The sequence below is a fragment of the Struthio camelus genome, chromosome 1, assembly GCF_040807025.1.
Source record: "Struthio camelus isolate bStrCam1 chromosome 1, bStrCam1.hap1, whole genome shotgun sequence".
Taxonomy (NCBI): domain Eukaryota; kingdom Metazoa; phylum Chordata; class Aves; order Struthioniformes; family Struthionidae; genus Struthio; species Struthio camelus.
In genome coordinates this window covers 82,404,729-82,428,445 of record NC_090942.1, presented here as the reverse complement: position 1 = coordinate 82,428,445, position 23,717 = coordinate 82,404,729, and the positions used below count along the sequence as shown (strand labels likewise).

Sequence of the window (23,717 nt, the reverse complement as noted above, 5' to 3'; positions counted from 1 at the left end):
TGAAACAGAGGTGGGCAAAGGATATTGCCACATTTATAAACACCTTTGACTGTCCAGCAAAAAGATACATAGCGGTCTATGAAAGTACCTTTTCTGAACTCTCCAATTTTCACAGTGTTCCATAATTTTAAACCCTGCTGTGACCTGTGAAATTTCCTGGAATTTCATGTATAAATTTAGTTGCAGGTACAGTAGATAACTTTTTTTTAACACCTATTTTTCATTATTAGTATTCTGTCTCCTCTATGTCTGCACCTAAAACCAACCTAAATATTTTCTTAGAAGATGGTATTTAACAGGATGTAAGTCATATATTAGTTTTGTAAGAAAACATACATTTTCTAGTACTCCAGCCACAAAAAGCACCTACTTCCAAAACCTGTTTCCAGTCTCCTGCAGAACACCTTTTTCAGAATCATAAATGCACAGAATGAAATAAAAAGTTTTAGATAGAATATTTCTCCTTTATCACAATTATTCCAAGAACAGTAGTTTTCAAAATCAAAACTGATACACAGGGAAACAAAGAGCTTATTAAAAAGCACCATAACAAAAATGTAACATTGACGTAACTGTCAATGTCATCAGAGGTTTTCTTTGAGCTCCTGTAACCTTTTTGCTGGTGCTTGCTAATTAAACAATTAAAATAGCACAGTTTTCATTCAGAAATTCTTTATCACTGGTGTATCACTAAGCAGCATCATTCACAGCATCACATGAGATATCATTTACCCCAGGCCAAGAGTCTGAAACAACTATAAGTCTCCAGTTTCCATTAAGAAAAACCAACACAACAATACTACCCTTTTCAAATTTGAAGAATCTTATGTGAATTAGATGTTTAAATCCCATTTAAAATACCAGAGGGAACACATTAAAATTGCCTAGATTATTTCCAGCTTCAATGTGTGGCAAAATTGAAATAACTGTTAAACTATGTCAACTCAGGCAGTGAGCAAGCACAGAAGTAGTTCTGCTTAGCCTGCTTCAGTAGTTCAGAAACAGAAAAAGGAACGATGGAAAATGGTATACATTTTCCCTGTTTACATTGATCTAGATATGCCAGTCATCCCTAAATCTCCAGTGCCAGCTGAAGAGGAGGAACTGTGTTTCACAACCCAGCTTCCTTGTAGCGGGAGAATTCCGTAATGGCTGGAATACACTCAGTATGGTTGAGCCTGTATTTTCAACCCTCCCACTCCAATCTGACCTGAAGGTAGAGTGAAATTGCTTAAAATCTAATTGAAATAGAACAGGCTATAACTATGCTTTTGTACTAAAGCAAATTGAAACATGAGTGTGTAAGAAAAGGAAAACAGTAACTTTTCCGTTAAACTCAAGACAGAGATAACGGGGAAAAGATCTCAGAAAAGCATAAATAATTTCTTCCATTTAAGCATCAAGATGACAAATTTGTCGCAATGAACATACAAAGGCATATTCACCTTGCAGTCAGAAGTAAATCCATCAGTCATTAGTAATTTGGAAAATACCCTGCTTTCCCATTTTATCTGGAATAGAGATAAACTTTGCAGCCAGAACAATATGAAACTAATTTTAAAGTTGAACTATAGTTTGAAGGAAAAACACGATTCCTAATGCTGTGAATCATTAAGTTTCAAATAATGGCAACAGAGAAAATTCTGGATACTAAGGTCCATCACTATAGCATTGTTTTCAAGAGCTGTCCTTCCAAATAGAGATTTTGCTGTCTTTATCAAAACAGAATAAAGACTTGTCTTTTTTGCATATGGTATGTTATATACAATAAAGTAGTAAGACACAGGGAATACTTCCTTGAGAGAAATATCTTCAAGGCAGAACATAAAATGTAATGGTCATATGACCAGCTAACACTATAGGAAACATGACCAATTCACCCTGCCACAGTCAGTGCTTCCAATTGCTTGTTCTGCTACGCATCAAACTGCAGCACTGCTCCTTGAAATTACTTCAGGAAATAAGCAATGCTTGCCTTGCAAGAACATTCATGTACACTAAAAGCACAATACTGGGATCTTCCAGAATAGCAAGATTTCTCTCTTGGATCCACTGTGTTCATTCCAAATATACCAACTTTGACACCTTCCTATTGTCAGCATGAACAGGCCTATGCAGGTCTATGCACAGGAGATGTGCGTTTCAGATTTCTCTCATCTGCCCTTGGGTTCCAGCCATTGTGAACCCTCACAATATGGCCAGGTGATGGATCACATACAGTAGATCTAGAGATGGCTGGAAATGGACAGGCTCCCAAACCTACAACAAAACAGAGGCTGGGGAGGTTAGAGAGGACAAGTAGTCCAGTTCCTTCTTTCCTCAAATATTGGGAAGGACCAATATTAGAGACAGAATTATACTCCTCAATAACCTTCCCAACAGACTCATGTTGTCAACACTGGAATAGAAGGAAGGAAGAGGTGGAAGCAGAGGGAAGGCAGAGAATCGCTGAGTATATGTATTAGGTAAGCGAGGTTAGAAACGAGTGGGGAAATAGGAAAAGGACTAAAAACACAGAAAGAGGAAGGGGCAAAGTCCATTAGTGCAGGGTGTGAGGAAGGAGGAGAAGCCTTAGGAAAGGAGCAGGCCAGAAGCATTACCCCTAAATCAGTCACCAGAGCACAGTCATCTGTGAGCTATGCACCCCAGGCATTCTGAGTCCAGATCAGTGCCACTTGGTATTACCACTAGAGGATGAAGCCCTTTTACAGGTCCCAGCTCTTGGACAAAATCACAGTGGAAGTAGTGAGGAGGGCTGATATTTATGGTTAACTTCCCTTTCTTCAATCCTTATCAGTCTTCTGTTGACTCTTAACTTCTGTCCTCCTTCCTTCCTTGGGATACAACTGACATTCAGCCATCAAGACCACAGCTTTTCAAAGCTTCTATACCCTTTTCAGCCACCCATATCCCTACTTTTTTCTGTAACCTCTTCTGCCATCAGTATCAAATTCAAATTTTGCCATTGTCATCAGTGAGGACAAAATGAATCACCTTGTCTCTTGTTCTTGGAACGACGAAAGTCTAAAGCCAGCTCTGCTCCAGGAGATTCTCTTTTCATTATATGAAGTTTAGCATGCAACTGCTAGGGCTAGTTTTATTTATTCAGCCATTTATTTAAATAATATTGAGATTACTATGATATTGTTTGAATCTAAAAATGAAAATTCTAAGATACATTATGAAATATCATGAGGCTCAATAAAACCCTGAAAGCAAGTAACTACCTAAAGTAGGGGAGGGAAGAGGGCTGCAAGAGTTAAGATAAGTGACTTTAAAACTTAAAAAAAGAGGAAAAAATAAAAGGATTCATAAATATATCATGCAAAGTGACTACACATTACCTAACATTCTTTCACATTACCTAACATTCTTTATTCAAAAGCTGATGATAATGAAAAGGGGGGTTAAAATAATTAGAAAAATATACACAACTTATTTTAATTACCATCTCTAATATTTTAGACGAAAAGTATTTGACAAATGATTCATCTTATAGCTAACATCTAATATCAAGCTAGTACTGAAAAGAAAAACAAACAATCAATTTAAGTACTCCTAAGCATAAAATAGCACAAAAGCTGTTTTGAATAGGGGTGGGGGACAGGGAGAACAAGATGATGGTAATCCCTAACTTTTTGATTTTCAAATGGGGGGATAAGGACTCTTCACAAAAAATCGTATTAATTTTCTATAGTTTTATTGCTAAAATTGCATATAACATAGCTCCCTGGTTTTCAAGAGACTGTACAAAATTCTTGCAAATCTGACTATGACATTTTGATTAATTTTCAAGTAACAGAGGATAGATAGTTAAAGGTCAGTTCTGAACCCTTGAAGTTTGGACCATTAAGGAGAATAAAAATTAATGTGACTAATTAAAATACATGGGAAAAAAAATTTAAGCATTATCACCATGCAGCTCTACTTTTCTTGCAATAGTTTATTCAGCCTTACCATGTTTTTACCATACTAAAATTTATCATTACCAAATTATTTATTTTTACGATTCAAAGTAAGAAAGTTGACAAAAACAAAACTCTAATTTACAATAATTTTTGTTTTGGCAACAGACACACCTGCATTAGAGATTCTTCTAATACATAATCTGCTTCCTCCATGTTTTGTTTCACATATAAAATATTTTTGTATCTTGCGGTGATAACACCTTCCTAAAAAGTGAGTCAGGCAACCATTCTGCAAAGTGATAAAGACACCATAATGCAGCCTCTCACTGGGTAATTCCTCACATTCCACTTACTTTTCTAGATTCAAATAGAACATACAAAATTAAGGATTTCAAATAAAAATGTTATTTAGCACCTTCTTTTAGCACTTAGAAGAATAGATAACAGCTGCCAAAAGGAAAAATAAGTATATTTCAAAAAAAAAAAGATTGCACCACATCAACTCTTCAGTTTTGTGGAAAAAAAGAACCCATTTAACCTCTAGAAGGGGTTGATGATGGCAAATTGTGTAAAATGGCAATTAGAATTTTCCAATAGCAATGCAGTACAACTTCAGATATGACTGTGTGGTAAACAAAAGAAATAGCAGGGGAAAACAAGGATCCAGTTCTCAGTGAATAATCGAATATTATTGTCTGCTGATAGACCAAACATCAGAAGTCTTATCAGATAAACAATCTACCGTAAGAATTAAGCTCCTATGAGAGTGCTAGAATGTAGGCGCTACTTTGTTAAATAGTTGAGATGAATACACATATGACTCTTCCACCCACCAAAATCAGACGTATATTTGCATCTGCTTCCTTCTAGTCTAAATATGGAAGGAATTATATATAATAAAAAATTCATAGTTACACTTCCCACAGTAATTTAAACTCAGCTATATTTTGTATGCAAAGAAGTTAAAGTTACAGTATGTTATTCTGCCTCTTAAAAATATTAAAAATACCAGAGGGGGAATGTGGGAATCATAACTAATTTTACTAGCTTGCATGAGTTCAAGACCTCAGTGAGACCACTGCACTGAACATCTAAATGACTCTAAAATTACTCTAGTTAATAGCAATTTGTTTATTTCATTTATGAATCTGTTGCTGCCCCTTTACTGTCCCTGGTTGTTAAAGAAACACATTAAGAATGTGAAAATACCACATGCTTTGCTCAATCTTTTTTTATGCTATTTAGACAAAAAACAGAACTTTTAAGTTTTCACTTTTACTTTTCTCTTTTACAACATTGCATTGCTATCTAGTATTTCACTGCTAACATTAGAACAGACTCTGAATTCTGGTGCCAGCAATTAGAATCACTGATTACCACTCCCCTTCAATTCGTCCATTTGAAGTATTACCAAACTTTTTTTCCTCAGACCCATCTAGCTCAAAACATAATTCACTTCAGAGCACTAACTCAATTCAGCGAAAACATTTTTATGTATTTCACACCTTTACCTCATCTTTGAAAAGGTTTGTATCAATATAGTCAAAAGAATTTAAAAATAGAGTTAACTAAGACAATTTCGTCTTAGTTTAAAAAAAAAAAACAAAACTGTGGTTAGAGTTGTCACCCTTGCTTGAGGAAGAAAAGAATAGGAAAAGAGCAGCAAAACAATTTCTTCTGCCAGTAAAAAGTAGAACATCATGAATAATGGATGGCAGCCTTGGGTATATGAAGGAATATTATTCATTGTAGAAAAAACAGATTATTCCAAAGCCAGAATGCTACCTCATAAATTTGGAAAAAAATATCTCCAAGGAAGCAGACTCCACTACCTCTCTGGGTAACCTGTTCCAGTGCTCAGCCACCCTCACAGTAAAGTTTTTCCTCATGTTCAGACAGACCTGTTCCTGTGTTTCAGTTTGTGCCCGTTGCCTCTTGTCCTGTTGCTGGGCACCATCGAAAATAGTCTGGCCCCATCCTCTTGACATTCTTCCTTCAGATGCTTGTACACATTGATCAAATCCCCCTCTCAGCCTTCTCTTCTCCAGGCTAAACAGTTCCAGCTCTCTCAGCATCTCCTCATAGGAGAGATGCTCCAGTCCCCTCATCATCTTTGTAGCCCTCTGCTGGACTCTCTCCAAGAGCTCCATATGTCTCTTGTACTGGGGAGCCCAGAATTGGATACAGTACTTCAGGTGAGGCCTCCCCAGGGCTGAGTAGAGGGGGAGGATCACCTCCCTCCACCTGCTGGCAACGTTCTTCCTAACACATCCCAGGATACCACTGGCCTTCTTGGCCACAAGGGCACATTGCTGCCTCATGCTTAACTTGGTGGCCACCAGGACTCCCAGGTCCTTCTCTGCAGAGCTGCTCTCCAGCAGGTCAGCCCCCCAGCCTGTCCTGGTGCATGGGGTTATTCCTCTGTAGGGGCAGGACCCTGCACTTGCCTTTGTTGAGCTTCAGGAGGTTCCCCTCTGCCCATCTCGCCAGCCTGTCCAGGTACCTCTCCAGCCTGTCCAGACACAGCCCTCTGGTGTATCAGCCACTCTTCTCAGTTTTGCATCATTGGTAAACTTGCTGAGGGTGCACTCTGTCCCTTCATTCAAGTCACTGATCAATAAGTTGAACAAGACTGGAGCCAGTATTGACCCCTGGGAGGACACCACTAGCTACAGGCCTCCAACTAGAATTTGCGTCAGTGATCAAAAAAGTAGTAACACCATTAAAGGTTAAATGAGCTATCATTAAATTTCAAATCTCATTTACACCTTTCTGCTTTTCTCACTTGACACTTGAAGAAGGAATCTGTTGTGCATTCTTTCAATCCATGCTCTGTATCTACCAGTGAAGCTTATATACCTGCATATACAATTTCTAGATATTTTTAAAAAGATACCTACAATAATTAAAACCGGACCAAAATAATCTACTTGTATCTTCTTATAGAAACAATTCAATTGCTTTTGGGCCATATATATAACTGCATGGAAGTTTTGGTCTGCGACTAGGATTAGATAACAGAGATATTTTTAAAATTCCACAGAAACACAGAAAGGTCTTAGAAGAATGTGACTGACAGCGACTGACCTATGAAGCCTTCAGTTAGTTTGCTAATCTCACAAAAAACTATTTTATTTACAAGAGAGCAGTCAAAAATATGTGGCTAAGAGAAAGTAGTAAGACATGTTTCAACAGCAGTAAGATTTACAGCAGCTTAACTGGTAAACCACACCCTCAACTTCAGCCTCTGTTGTGCTGGCACAACTGTTTGTAGGGAACTAGTCTATTGAAAGAAGGCCTGGCCAAAAGGAAAGGAAAGGGGTGGGAGAGGGGGAGAGAAAGAGCTGGATCAGTAGGAAATATTTAAAAGCGAGTCTAACAGTGGGAAATGCTCTGTGTAATCACCAATTCAAATCAGCCAGAACTCTTTTCAGTACCTTAAAAGTCACAGAGCCTTTAAAATCCAAAAATAGTAACTGGCTTAGCTGACAAACTCAATTTGAGCACAATAATCTCACAAAAAAGTCTATTTATCGAAATATTACCTCATTTGAAGATTTGACTAGCAGCATGGATCTATTACCTCCAAACCAGCTTATGAGAATGCCACAAATGCTAGAAGCCCATTAATTAGTAAATAAATACAAAGATGCCCGAAATACATGTTCAAGTAAATCACCGAACCGACCCATCTAACAAAGCACTTGTTTTAGAAATTAGACTCAAATATTAGAATAAAGAAACTTCTCAAAACAGGAATTAAGTCAATGCAAACCTACTGCTTGGGAAGCCAGAATCAGTTCAGTTCTCAAAACTAATCCAGACTCACTAGTACAGTCTGCTTTTAAGCTTCTCAAGTCAACAAGGCAAATAACCAGTTGTTTCTGCTGGAAAAAGAACTGGACATCTGCACTCTGTAGCTGCCAAATTTACCCAGTGTGTGGCCACAGGTGTTGACCTTAGTACTTTAGAAGCCAAAGGAGAAAGACAAAAGAAATAGGCATTAAAAGCTCTACTAACAGACACAGTCCAATATTCAAGTTTCAGGAAAGTAAGAGGCACAACCTACTTCTCTTCTCCGATTTGAATTCTAATTATACCCAGAAGACAACAAGAGGAAGGACTTGCGTCTTTCTATAAAGTAAGTTAAAGATTATGACCCTTTCATCTGATACTCTTGAAAACTTTTGAATCTGACTTCCTCAAAATGGTACAATATATTCAGAGACTTGCAAACCCCGGTAACATTCCCACTACTTAAATACTTCTGCTTAAATAGAATCATGAAACTATTAAAAAATAACATCCAATAATTCTGTTGTCTAAGAGTTCATGCCGATGTGATCAACTTCAGTCAACAAGTAGTAATACTCTCTAAATCAGAAGATTTTTAAGCAAAACTTATTTTTACAATATAGCTACCAAAAATTTCCTCAAGCAAGGTGGTGGCACAGACATACAAGAACATAAACCAAAATAAAAAAGAAAAGAAAAGATTACTACAAATTCTAGGAAGTACTACAGCCTGGAATTTAATACAGATCTAGAATGGATATGCTTTACTACAACAACCCTTATACACAAATGGGAAAGAATGCAGCAGCTACTAAACCATCCAGGGCAGCAAAAAAACTGAAGCAAAGCTAAATTACTAATGAGAAGCTTTTGAAATGTTGTAAGTTTAAAATTTTAGTTTGTCCTGCTAGGACAATGGAAGACTGAAAATTTAACTGAAAAATTTATTTAGTATGTTAGACTTGAAGCATGTATTTAATGAACGGTCTTTATGTTTATGCTGGAAGCAAATTTAATTACATTGTCTACCATCCATCTAGTCACACTTCCCAGATTTTCACTATGCAACACTCGAACTCCAATTATTCCACTCATATTCAAGTCAGCTAATATATTACAAATTATCAGCCATAACTATTGCAAAACATGTTAACTCACACTGTTAACATACATTTACTGTGCAACTGTACTTCTGTGAAAGTAGACTATTAAACTTATATTCCTGCTAATGTTGAAATAAGACTGTAATCTAAAGACCCTAGAAATTCTTTAAATTCAAAAGGCTTTGGACCAAGCCTCTAGATGTTTAGAAGATTTGGTAGACATAAGTATATTCTACACAAAACTCTTCTGAAAACAGTAAGACGCCACGAGAAAGAAACAAAATTACCTGAAGCATCTTGTAATCATCTTGATGTGAAATGACTTTTTCTTTTTTTTCCTTCAAGAAATCCATTTCTAAAATACTATATTTCTCCAGTAAATATTCTAATTCCTGTAAAGATTACAAAATAAAATACTGGAAGTTAAACTTTTGTGAATTGTGAAAACACAAATTCAGGTAATCATTCCATCTAGTTTCATTTCTGAAGACTAAGACATTTTCCATCTTAATTTACACTAGATCTCAATACTAAATTTCTCCAATTTTTAGGTTTCTCTAATATTCAACACTAAAGTATCTTTCCAAAACAAACAAACAAGTGAAAAAGGTATAATGTTTGACAACTATATACAATCAATTCATCCTATTTCTCAAAAAAATTATACCCTGGATCCACAGAAGTCATCACAATACAAATATACAATGGAGCTGAACTAGCTACCATGTACTCTCTCTCTCCATTTTTATTCTCAGCAGAGATGAAGGGTCTTGCCAGAGAAGCCTGACTGCAATCTTTAAATTGAGATAATATGTTTGTGAAGTACCAGCTTTTTTAAATAACATATTCCCACATTTTAATGGCTTGCTTTGTCATTTTAAATTAAGAAGAACACATTAAACATCCTTTTAAAAACAGTTTCACTAAAACGGCAGAATTCCCAATTCATACAGCTCTAATGATTTCCAGCTGCATCCCCAAAATGACTATAACTTTGAGATACTCTGTGCTCATTCAGCTACTTGCAAAGAACCAGCCTGGTACCCCCAACATGAACCAAGAGAGAGGTAGGACAGTAACACTACTGGCAAAAAAAAAAAATCGAAATTATTTGCCATCCAAAGAGCTAAAGACCTTTTGTTATGTTTTTTAAGTTGCCGTTGCTCCTAGCAAACTCATTCCTACTACACATAAGCTATTGGCAATTATTTCCACAGCCACACAGACAGTTTAGAAAGAGATGACCTGCTGGTTCACTGTACAGCTATTCAAACAAAGGCACAACTGAGGGGGTCATGAGGAGGACAGAAGGCGCAAGTCTGCTTAATTCAACCATGCTTTTTGAAGAAACAGTAAAATCAGTTCTTGGGACTCGAACAATTAGATTCGTCTGTAAAGAAAAGTACAGATTTTGCAATCATTCCTTATTCAGAGCCTAGCTCTCAATCTTCTCGTATAGTCTGTACCTATGCTTCCCTTACAGCTTTCCTCTATACTCTTCACTCTCAAAGTCAATCCATTACAGACCTTCTTGTCCTTGGCTCTAGCAAGTCATCCCCATCCTCATTTTCACTTCTAACAAGCCAATTCCTCCTTCTCTACCACACCTTGATAGCTATCAAGGAATAGGATTAAGAATACAAGAAATACAACTTACTTTTTCTTATTCTCCAGGGCCTTCAGTGACTAATTTCAGATACCTAATTACAGGCAAAGTCCTGCCGGGTACTGTACTCTACCATATTCATTGCAGAAGGAACATGAAGAATTTAGTTACCAGACTCTGCCCACAAAAGCCTGTATTACATGCTATGTTCACAAAGACAGCCTAAGGCACCTTTAACTTCAGTGACCACACACTCACTCTCAAAACACGGGGGAACCACTATATCTGCTGACCACAAGGCTAACCACAAGAAAATTAGTCTCTCCCTCTGCTGCCCCCTCCCACCCCACACCCCCCTTTTTTTTTTTTTTTTTTTTTTAAAGAGTAGGCCAAATCATTTTTTCTAAAACTTTAGAAAAATTCAGCCTGAAACAGACACATGACATGAAAAAATTCTATTTTGGCTAAATTTAGTTCACTTCTATGAAGTTTGGCTCATTTCTATTAAAAAGCATTGCACATCTCACATGAATATAACTGCCAAATCCAGCTGTATTTAAATTCTGTGTAAATATCAAACATTTTTCTATGAGAAAAGTAGTCATACCTTTTTAATGATAAATTTTTCTTCTTCAGCAGTGTCAAGTTTAATTTCTAAGCTTGCAACAGTTTGCTGAAGGTTGTTCTTTGATTCTTTTGTTCTCTGTATCTCAGCATCATCCAAAGCGATGGTTGATGTGACTAAAGACTTGTCTTCAATTAGATTCAGAGAGGCAACTGGAATACCTGCTTGAATCTAATAAGAGAAACAAAATGGTAAAGAAAATTCTAAAGGGAATATAGCATTCTAAGCAAGTTAAATTTCATGTCCAGATGAAATTACAGAACTTAAGAACTATAAACACTAAGATTACTTATTTGTAGCCACAATTCTCTGAAACTGGCCATGCACGTTCTTACACATAGCTTGCTGATGGTCAAAAACAACGGAACAGTAGCTAGTAATTCTTGATGTATTCACATCCATACTTTGAACCTCCTCTACCGCTTTTCAATAACACTTTAGGAGAAGGCTCTAAGGAGGAGGATGACACATCAGATTCCTCACTTTCCACTGCTTCCTGAGGTCAAAATACCCAGAGAGGTGAAAGGAGATGGGAGTGAAACAGCACAGCTCATCTTAAAGCACTACGTTTACAACGAAATAACGCTAAACTCTCTTTGGATTAGTCACCCCATGATTTTACCCATTACAGGCTGCAAAACCCTAGAAAAGGAAGTAATTGAAAAGGATTCCAATTAAAAGCTGAATATAAAGTTTTTGTGCTAAAATAAAGCACAAAATGCTACACCTGAAGCTACACCAACAGAATAAAAGTAATTGAGACATGTCTACAACATGCTCTGTAATGAACTGTAGAAGTACAAAAACGGAAAAGTAGGCTTCTTGAATACACAACCCATAACAAAAGGGACATAAATGATTAAACCTATACTTACAGCAAAGCACGAAGATAAATCATGAGAGATTTAAAATACTTTGTGGTATAATTCACAGAAGCCAAAGCTCTTTTTAAAAAAAAAAAAAAAAAAACTTCTTTTATATAACAGAAGTAATTTAAAGGGAAAAATTGGTAAATTAAATTCAGCTGCCATTTTTTTGCAATAACTTTTCTGAAAGTCAACAGCGCTTGAGAGTTGGGAAGGGTGGTAGAAGGAACATGTCAACATGTTTATTTGACTAGCTTGATTTAAACCATGCCCTTAACAGCTTTTATTCCCAGCAGATGCTCAAATAATGGATTGACTTTTTGATTACTAAATGAGTATCTTTGGATTCAAAGAAACAAAAAACCCAGTTATCTGAGACTTGTTGAGTGTACATGGACACACAAGATCCAGTAGATGAAGTAGACAAAAAGAAAGCAGTAACTTGCGCTCTGAATTCCCCTTCTGTGAGAAGCAAAGAGAAGCTGTATGTTCTAATTCTACTTCTGCATACCACTCATCTTGAGTCTGGCATTGCCAATAATGATGATGACGGAGTCTGAAAAGTTGAAGTTTATTTAATATAAAACCTCAAGAGGCTCTGGAGATACAATTACTGAAGAATATGGTTAACATCCTCCTCTAACAGGTAGAAGAATATTTTATGTCTACCATATATCCTTAATCATTTTCCTTTAGCGTCATCCAAAAGTACAAAGGCTAGGCTCCATTATGAAACAATGCAAAAGGACTTTCTCCTCATCTCAACACTCTCTCTCCCTTGGAAATGCTTGCTAATGCTGCATTCTTTAGTTTGCATTATTTTCTGCATTAATATCAGTGCAATTTTTGTTTATGGAACTATGGGGCAGTTAGCAGCTGGCTAGAACAAGATATGAGAAAGACTGAAGCAGAGCCGGTAATAACATTTGCATGTATAATTATTCAGAAGTAGAAAAACATATTGTCTATTTTCAGTAAGATTATTTAACCGAATGGCATCTTAAACAACTTAAAAGCAAAATACCTAAGCCTTAGTATCCTGGAATATCAAAAGTGCTCTTTCCAGAGACCATAACAAAATGTAATGTTGCTGACCTAGCTCAAACAAAGGATACCCATTATTCACATTTCACTGTTAGCTAAAATAAAAAAAAAAAAAAAAAAGGATCTGCTGTGCTGAAGACAAGCAGATGTTGATCATCCTCCCAGTAAAAGAAATTTGCTTATCATAATGTCAGAGAAGGAGAGGAAGGGCTTTCAACATGGAGAAAGACCCTGACTGAAATCAGTCAAAATAAATTTAAAAAAGAAAATAAAAATTAACCAAAAAACCTTTTTGATTATTACAAATTTCCAAGCATTGTTTGCATTTGGATATATTTCTTCACTTTTTATAGGCTTTACCTAGAATATTTTGCTGGGAAAAAAATTCAAGAGAATATCTGAATCACTACTAAGATTAAACTACTGGAGCTGTACTTGCCACGCTCTCTTTGGTACTGTGAACATGCAGAGGCCGCTCAGTCTAATCAAAACAAGTATTTTGCCCAAGTTGTCTAAACAGCTCTATCAAAAAATAATAATAAAAAATGCTTGATTCTAGAATATATAGCTTTTATGTAAATCTGACTTAACTGTGAATTACACCTTTTACCATGAGTAGCCCTAGGACTTGATAAGACTAGTTGAAGAAAGATAACTTAGCAATAATAACCTAGTAAGTGCTAGAAACGGGGGGGGGGGGGGGGGGTCACAACCCAGCCCAAAGTACTGAGTCAGAGAAAAATAACAGCATTTTCTGATTCAAGTATATGCTATTTTGCATCCTGAAACAAGGACCTTTGCAGTCAGTAAACCTGCTCAAAAATAAACAATCAATGGCAAGAAACATTCAGTTTTGTGGGAAGCTAAATCAATTTGATTTCCATCTACAGCAGTCTTGCATTTTTGTGCTGACCTCCATACAGAAATTCCTTTCCCTCCCTTGCCCATCTGTTTATGTATGTGGTAAAAAAAATGAGTCCCTACCTCTCCCACCCTCTACCACCCCTCTTAAAAGCCTCAAAGCTGTGTTCCCAACACTATGCAGCTGCAAGGAGAGATTGAGCATACACAGCTAGAACTGCAGCAGATCAGGGAGGTAGGGGGTGGAAATCAACTTAAACTGTTATGGAAGTCCACCTTTGAGTGGGGAAAAAAATTATATAAAAAGTAAAATTCATAAAATTAAATACAATTAAATATTAATTTTGTAATTCTAAAACCTCTTGAGAAAACATACAAGTATGAGATCTTTACAGCTGTAGTCTTTGCAGCTTTAAAAGCAATAAATTTTCTTAGAGAACTTTCCTGACACCATCTCCTACTTTCACGCCTTACTGTATCAGCATACCTTTAACTTATTAATCGTCCTTTAACACACTTATGTCTCTTACAGTCCATATGAAAGTAGTATGTGTCTTACAGTTATTACAAGATTTATGCATTATTCGCTTATATGTTCTACACTTTAATATATTAAAGATGTACTTCACTTCAAAGTCTAAATCACAGAAATCATTCAAGGCCCAGCTTTTGCTCTTACAAGGCAAAGTAATCTAGATTTGGTCAGAAAAGGTACAATTCGCTGGTATTTACTGCATCAAGTTCTCATACTCAAACAGAGAAATTGTGGTTTTACCTGTTCTTTAAGAACAGCTGTGTTTAGAACACTGTTGGCTGTTTGAACAGCTGTTGCCACATTATCACTTGATAAAGTAAATGAGTCAGAAGGAACAAGGCAGGAAGAAGGCACAGAGTGCTCCAGAAGAACATCAGGAGATACGTTTTGAGATGCATGGACTTCAGATACTACTGCAAGAAATAAAAACAGAAAAATAAAACATGAAATGAAAAAGCATTCAAACATTATTTAACTCTGTATCTGAAAAAATCTAAATCTAGGGAAACCATCAAAGTATCTGCAAGTATAAATAGTCATGCTAATGTAAAGTTATACACCTTTTACAATTTAATCTCACTAAAGAATAAGTCCATATGAAGTTATCATATTTTTGAATACCATCAACTTAAATACTCAACTTAAATAACTTAAATAACTTAAATACTCAAAGTTGTACAGCTGGTAGTCGTACTAAATTTAATGTATAACTTACACAAAGGTTTCATAAGACAACTGCCCTCAAAAGCAGCAATCTTCCTGCTTGCAGCCTTTCAGCTTCAGTATGATCTTTACTCAGTCTAAGACAACTGTAAAACCACACTTGCATGGTCCTAAATTTCCTACTAAACTTTTAAGATTAAAAAAGATAGAGAAGATACAAAATAGATTACCAAGAAACATGATAAAAGCAGTTAGTTTCTCACTTTATAACAGAGATCAAAAGATAATAAGTAACTTTATCGCTAATAAAACAACATAAGTGTAATTAACATCAGACTGAGAGCTTTTCCACACCTAAACACCACACCAAAACAAGTTTCTTTGGAAAGCTTTCATGACTACGTATTTCACAGAAAAAACTTGACACTTCTGACAGCTAGAGCCTTTTTTGCCAGAGATAAGTATACTTCTACACCATTAAAAAGTCTATCCAATTATGGTTTAAAAAAAAAAAAAAAAGGCAGCTCACATTATCATTTCAAATCTGGTGGACTGTTGAAGATTCTACTATTCCTGAGCAAGCCTCAGATCTCAATATTACTGTTTAGTACACACACACAGAGCAAACAAGCACATACATTGGCCTGACAGCATTCAAAAGGACACACTAATCCTTGCATTCAGTTGCTCTGTGTCCCATCCCCTTTACCTCTGTTTAAGTTCTGGGATACAGGGTAACATGGAGAAGGATAAAAACCTCATCTAACAAAGAGAAGAAATAAAATGGACCAGGAGACAGAAACAAAAATACGAGGAGGCTAAGTGCTACAAGGATGGATTTGGACATATGGAAAAAAACCCAGCTCAGTAGAAAACCTGCTCTTTGACAAGTAAACTCACTAACGACATGCCTCAAATAAGCTGTAAGTTTTACAAAATTGCTATCTCTTAATACACCGAATTTCAGTTTGAGCTCACCAATCCATGCAAAAACCAACCAAAATAACTAAAATAACCTGGCAATTCTGGCTGAGCGGACAAGTTACTTCTCTTAATAGAAGTATTAAGTCATGAGGAAAATACCTACTTTGACACAGATCCTCACAGAGTTATTGTTCATCCTTTGGTAATGATCACTATAGTATAGGCATAATTCATATACAATTAATTATTCACTAAAGTAATATAAAGTGAGATTGGGTTACAGACAGAATACAGACTCACAGAGATTAAAGCTCAAGGTATTCACTTATTTTGGGGTATCCAATACTAGACATAAGACTTAATTTTTCCGAGAATATAGTTTTATGTGGAACCTTCTACAACCAAATTGAGCCATTGATGATTTCAGTTATACGAAATGAATGGTTAGCATTTTGAAGAAGAAGAAAAAAAACAGAAACAAACAAACAAAAAAAATCAAACTCTAAGTTGTCAAAATAAAGCCTAGGAAATGAGGAAAAACCATTGATGACCACCTCTGAACACTGTAGTTTAAAATCACTTAACTAAACGTATGACCTTGCAGAAGACAACAAGAACAAGGCAACTCTCCAAGGCATTATTCAACTATCTTAATGACAAAACCTTCCTTTCATTTTTGGCAATATTAAGGATTCATAAGTTAGCAAATGTAATTCTAGGAATGTTTGTCAGGAATTCAAGTTCTACACCCTAATTCATTCTTCTTGTATATACACTGGGTGAAATTTCATTGTCACTTTATTTTAGATCACAACACATTTATACAGAAGACATTACAATCTTTTCCACTTGTTTCAGAACCATAAATGAGACTCTCCTTTGATAAAATTAAACTAGAAGACTGCACTCCAATAGCTAATGGACATTCAAGTCCAAGGGACCGGGCTAGGGCTAGTCTGAAGTAAAACTCCTGAAACACAGTTAGTATGGATATTGACTCTACAGCACTGCTTTACAGATCCTTTCTTATTCAGCTGCACAACCGCTTGCTACAATAGACACAGTCATTCTGACACAACCTTTAAGAACAAACTACTCTTCCACAGTATCTTGCCCTCATTCTATATAAATCCTCTAACTTCTTCTTTAAGTGAAGCAGGGGCCCTACAATTCTTGATGAATTTCCAAAGAAAACTGGTGCTGTTCATTGATCAAAGCTGCAGTACTATGAAGAAAAGTAGCACATACTTACTTAATTACAGGCTATATCAAAAGTCATATATCCAAGAAGGCTGAAATAAGATGCAGATATGAGCTACAGCCAGAATTTTAATTAAAGAGATACCTGATAACTTCTGAACCCTTGACTTTCCAATATTAAGAGTAGGCCATCATAGGTTTGTACATAAGAACTGACAACACAGTTTGTTAGTAGAAGCAGAGATAGTAAATTAGGCTGCAGTCCTGGCTTGCTCATAGAAGAAAAGTTCTATATCTTTACCCAAACAATTTTTGAAAGTCACTGGAGGAATCAGATTCTGAAAAGAAAATCACGTGGCTATACATAAACTGATAAATAAATATTTCATACAAGCCAATAGTTTTGAGCTTCAGAAGCAAGACATGACATCTGAAATATACCAGTGAAAAAATAAACAAGTAACATTTACTAACTGGATGTTATTTATACCCAGAAATTAAAAGATGATACATCAGCAGGGCTCTACCATACAGAACAAACTACTAGCACCACAGTTCCTGAACATACAGGCCTCAAACAGAAACCACCACACGTTTTTGTCCTCTACTTCCCATGTCACAGTTTATTACCCTTTTAAATTATACTGCACTTTAAATTGTATCACTGAGCACTTTTAATTTAAAGTAACCTTCAGATACAGAGTGAAAGACTATTTTTGTGTGTTTAAATCCCAATCCCACAGATGGCTGTTCGGGCACAACTGAAAAGACAAGGAACAACATCCTGAAAGGAAGCAATTTCTGTCACCCATAATGTTAGAGCCAGAATAGATAAGCAGCTTTTGAAAAACTAAACTGAAAATTATTGTCTATACAGACATCAACCAATATACATTTTCCAATATACAGCAAACTAGTACACAATGGAATATGTCAAATACGATTTAAAATAAATAAATCACAAACACCCAATAAACTTTTCCAAGGATTTGCAGTGGAAACTAATTGAAACGTATGAAAGAAAAACAAAATCCTTTCAAAAGTCTTTATCTTCTTTCCTACCTAAACAAACAGCAACAGCTAATACCTTTGATTCAACATAGATAAAAATATTTCCTGTATTTTTACACTGTTTTTAGCTCAATCAATCTCTATGTAAATTAATAGCTATTAGGAAGAGTTAAACTGCTTAAAGAATTAGTTGAGGGATGTTTTAATAGACATCAACATTACATCCAATACACTTATAATAAATGTTGTAAGAGTCTCAGATGATATGCATAGTGTTCTTCAAGGCTGTAGGAGTTTCATTGGTTTGTTTACCAATTCTCTCCTTCCCCAAATAACTTTAAATCATTGTATTTGTAGATCACTGATTTCACAGGATGAGGATGCCTTTCCGTATTTGCAGGGGAATAGAGACTTCAAAAATGAGCAAAAATGTATCACTGCTGCTTCTAAAAGTATAACTAGAGTTAGAATCAATTGGTAAAGGTCTACAAAACACTGCAGTTGATGGCAGCTTCTCTATTAACTTCAAATTGCACAAATGTCCTCCTATCAACAGGAAACACTTGGTTGCTTCTCCACACATACCAGTTCACAGAAGCAGTACCAAAATATAGACAAGAAGAAATATCACTACTGTGTTTCCAAAATTACTTCTTGTAATTCACAGCAAAAAGCTCTTATCCAAATTTTATTCTTCCAAACGCAAACTATTGTAGAAAATAATTACATACACTATTCCAGCATCTGAAATCTTTGGCCATATGGAAATACTAATTATATTTCCTAGCTCCATGTTCAAGCAAAACTTGTAACAACTACCAAAAGTTTACTACCCCTGCAACCATTTAATTTAACTACAAAATGGAATTTTTCAGTCTTCAACTACTGTACAACTTAAGCAAACTGAGAAAACATGTCTCTGAGTTTTTTTAGGGAGAGGGGCTGGGGTTTTGTTCTGTTTGTTTTTTAGGGTTTTTTTTTTTTTTTTTAACATATGAAACAGTGTACATAGACTTTTTCTAGGAGCCCAATTCTAAAGGAAATGCCAAAAGAATACTGACATATGTCTCATGCAAGAGACAAACTCGCATGATTCAGATAACTTTTTATTAATACCAGCAACAGAGGTCCTGATGACAGCAGAACATACAAAACATACTTCTGTGATATTGAACATAACAGAAACCATATTTTTGATACTAACATTTAGGCATTTTCCTACAAAGCTTAACTTAATTGAATTTCACAGTTCAATAAAATAATTACAACTGCATTCACTTGAATACAATCTCTCTCTCTCTGGCTAGGAGGAAAGAAAAATGTATTATTTAAAGCTAGTCTTCCAAATTAGGTATTTTTGACTTTACGTTAAGAGGGAACATTGATTCGTAAACACAAAAAGCTAACACATTCCAGAAATATGGCAGTATCAGTCACAGGATCTTTACCATTTGATTAAATCAAGTGTGTAGAGTAATTTTTTTAAATTGTGCCAGACCCACTCCTGCAAATAATTAAATAACTATTTCTCTTTTTTCTGCCAATCAATACAGGCCAAAACATACTGCTACTCTTCCAGATGTGATACTATGCTTTTCTATAACCTACTCCAGGGAAAATCCTCAACCTGAATTATGTTAGTATGTCTCCATTACTGAACTTCTTAGGATTCAGCTCTACCTAAAATGAAGAAAATGCATTTACATGAATCCTTTTGCCATCTTACTCCCATGTGGCTTTCTCTGGCTCCTTAACAAGAGTAGCACGTCCATCACTGCAAAGATAATCAAAAGTTGCCTGAAATATCTCAACTATGATGACAGCCTTTTCCACAAACATCAATGACTTTTTTTCTTCCAAATTTAGAACTGAGTTTCTACATTAGCTTAACCTTCCAGGTTAACTTTTGCAACAGGATAAGTGTTAGATCCAAAACTGTGGGTTCTGAAGAATTAATGTTAGGGAAATCAAAGACATAGAAAACATCAACATATACCCATAAACAGTTAAAAAAAACAAACAAACAAACTTAGACTTATTTTTCTCTTGGAAACCCAGATTCCTTGACAGTAACTAGAATTCCAATGACAGATAGCTGAGCGGGAATCATAAAAAGCTCTAATATTAACCTTAAGTAATTCTTTTCTTAAATAAAAAATTATCTGTTGTAGTAATTTTATTCTTAGAATCCTCAAAGCCAAAGACTTATCCCACTAGAAAGCTCACCTTTTCAACAGTCTAGCAACTTAAAAATTTCTGGTTTTATAAATAAAAAGCTCACGCCACCATAGAATGGATCTTGCCCATTAAAGTCTTCAAGCAGGTATACCTCAATAGGAATTACCTCACCTTAAAAATAAATTATTTAATTATTTTTAAGACTGAAATAAAATCCCTCAAATGTACCACAACAAATGTCTTTTCTGTAGATACATCACCACGAAATTCTGGAATTTCTCACATAATTACAAAATATGCTTGATTTATGCATGCTCATGATGTCTGCTTGCATGTAACAATGAGGGTATTGTATCTTAATATTTTGTTCTGTGAAACGCCAAAGTACTTCACAATTCTTAGGTCACGCAACAGTCTGTTACCACTTTCTGCAACCCCCAAAACACACACAATATCTAAACTTAGGCAAATGGTTTACAGAAAACTGCCAAAATATTAAGGTAATCTGACTGTCTTTTAAAGCAGTTTAGCATCTATAAGGGGGAGAGGAGTTGGTATGTAATCTAATAAGCATGCAGCACAACAAGTTTTCAATCTTGTGCATATTCTAGTTATTCAAATCTTAAGAGACTTCACTTTTTTCAAAGCAGAGTATCCCACGTAACAGCTATGTCAGCAAATCAAAAGCCAGATCATGCCACATTTAAATGTGGCTGCATACCATTATCAACAAAAATCTTTGAACCTCGTCCAATCATGGCAAGAGATGGAAACTATTCCCTCAGACCTCCTGAGAGATATCTTAGTTTTGTACTACTATTTTCTTTTTTGCCAAATCAAGATGTTAGCATTCAGCAGAACCCAAAACATACCATGAAAAGAAACAATTGAAAACCATTTCAATAAAACAGTTGGAAACAGCACCTCTCAAGCTAAGCAAATGTCTGGTACATTTCTACAAACTAGTACAGATTACCCCACCTCATATTGTTTAGTCTTTAAAATATCTGCTCCTTCAATGCCACACACAAACAGACCATCAGAAATACTGAATTCATAACAGAAACATGAAAAATAGGCTTTCTATTCACATAGTCCACCTGCATTTTCACAGAATGAAAGACTTAACAACAACAAGGAGAAAAATCTTTTCCAGGAACTTAAGAGGATGCTCTGTTATTTGAGCAGATGTTCAGAGAGCTCAGTATCAGACCAAACATAACACTTGGCCAAATTAATACAATGTTGGTAAACCAACAGCTTCAAAATTATACATGCTACCTCTCAAACCTCTTAAATAAAGCACATTGACATGGCACAAAGAAAGTATAGAAAAGATTCCCAAAATAACTAGAAAGAGCTCCTCTAACACACCTTTAATCCAGAAAGTACTAATATTTTAGCCAAAAATTTATAGATAAAATATAGAAATATATCAGAGAAATATAGAAAGGAGGCCACATATAAAAACACTAAACGATTTTTCTAATATATATAGCCAAAAGATAAAAGAAAGCTTTAAAAAAATGTACTTTATAAACAGCCAAACTAATGAAAATGGGAAATGTGACAGGGCTCCACATTAAGACAAACTTAGGTGTCTAAGTGACTATTATAGACAACAGAAACCTATTCAGTACAAATGGTACACACACAAAAAAAGCTACTCAGCTCACCCTAAAAGCTGAATTCAGGTTTTGGTCAGCTGAATAGCACTCCTGTTCATGGATCCAACTTATCACATTTCCATTAAACAAATGAAGGTCACCAACTCACGTGAAACACTGATATTAAGGTATTTACACTTTAGTGCTGGTTTCCATACAAGTGAGTTCTTATCCTCTAGTTCTTGTAGTTCCTTCATCTCCCTTGGTACTAGGTTATAACTACATTTAGGTTATATCTCTTCTAAACCTACAAACATGATTAATGTCAAGGCATTTTTTATAAAACTGAATGTCCAACCGTCCTTTCATTTGGTGAAGCACTATGTCTATCATTACTCAGTTGCTGACTAGAGGGGAAAAAAAAAAACACACAAAACAACAACACACACACCCTGGAGAAATGTAATTAATGGAGACTATACACCTTTCACACATACTCAAAACCAATAGTGGAGAAATAGGGACAGAAAGCAATAGCATAAGCTTCATTTCCCCAGGAAACCAGGCAAAAAAAAAAAGTAAATACTGTCACCTCATCTGCATATAAAACCACCGCTTCTACAACTAACTGCTGTAAGCATGATTGTTCTGAATCCACAGTTTGGAATTCACTGAAAAAGCATCTCCTGCCCTGCCCCCCTTCCCTTTTTTTAAGGCAGTTTTTATTTTAGTTTGAACAGTCTACAATGGACCAGATTCATGAGGCTCCGTCTCAGTCAAAACAGTTCCTCTTTGGTGAGCAAGGATGCACACAGCTTTTTTTTTCCCCCCCATCTGTTCCAATACACAGACTCCTTCTGAAGTCCAGAGCTACAAAAGAGACGCTGCCAAAACAAAACATTGACATACTAATGCAGAGACCCAGATTCTGTTGTTGCCATTCACTCTTGATGACAGACATATTATTCGTAACCTTAGAAAATGAGATGACACTCAAGTCAGTTGACATGCAAGCACAGTGCTAAATTTCAAGATTCTCCTTACAGGCACAAAAGTACACAACTTGATATCTACAGAAGTGCAAGAAGAATCGTCAGTTTGCACTTATCTTCGGAGGGAAAAAAAAACAAAGAAAGCATAAGGTAGGCATTTCTAGCACTGCAGTAAACCACAAACACATACACACGCAAAAACCCTATAGCTTTGTGGTTTTATTAGGCTGCATAGAAACAAATTTCTGCTACTAAGTACTTGAAGAAGAAACAAAGCAAAACTAATTTAAGAATAGTTTCTTTAATTGAAGTAACCTTGCTTTTCAGTTAAAAGGAACATTCTAGTCCTTTAAAATACTGGAGAGTTACTGTCTTAAATAAAAAAGTATATCAAATTGTCTCCAGTAACATCTTTAAAGTCAACACAAACACATTAGCAGTTAGATTCCACCACTGTGTTAAAGAGCTCAGATTATATATTAATATTAATGCTTAATATTAATAAATGAAATTTGGGACCAACATAACTGTTGCATTTCTTCATCTCAAAAAACTGTTTATGAATTCAAAGGGCAAAAAACACTGTAAAGTGTCTTACAATAAAAAATCAAAAAAAAAAAATCATGAAGTCTCCAGCCAGTCATAAAACTTAATACAGTCAGCCCCTTTGAAGCTCTACTGAGAATCAGGAGGACTAGTTTTAAGGCACTAGAACATTCCATAATCTCTAACTTAAAGTTTCACAAAAGTTCAATTTTTGCTTTCAACTCTGAACTGCCTAAACATAAGATCTAAAACT

The 23,717-nt window shown here is 35.6% G+C and overlaps 1 protein-coding gene across 18 annotated transcripts in view; it reads right to left on the bottom strand.

Moving 5' to 3' along the window:
* CCDC91 (coiled-coil domain containing 91) overlaps positions 1–23,717 on the bottom strand; it is a 159,806-nt gene that overhangs the window by 107,521 nt on the left and 28,568 nt on the right. For 14 of the 18 annotated variants that reach the window (XM_068953370.1, XM_068953487.1, XM_068953478.1 and 11 more), the window contains exons 4-6: positions 14,584–14,756; positions 11,020–11,208; positions 9,094–9,198 (exon numbers count right to left, since the gene is read on the bottom strand). In XM_068953370.1, coding sequence (XP_068809471.1) covers positions 9,094–9,198; positions 11,020–11,208; positions 14,584–14,756 — 467 coding nt within the window. The remainder of the gene's footprint in view (positions 1–9,093; positions 9,199–11,019; positions 11,209–14,583; positions 14,757–23,717) is intronic. The other 4 variants (XR_011142674.1, XM_068953423.1, XM_068953442.1 and 1 more) reach the window with 1 other exon arrangement.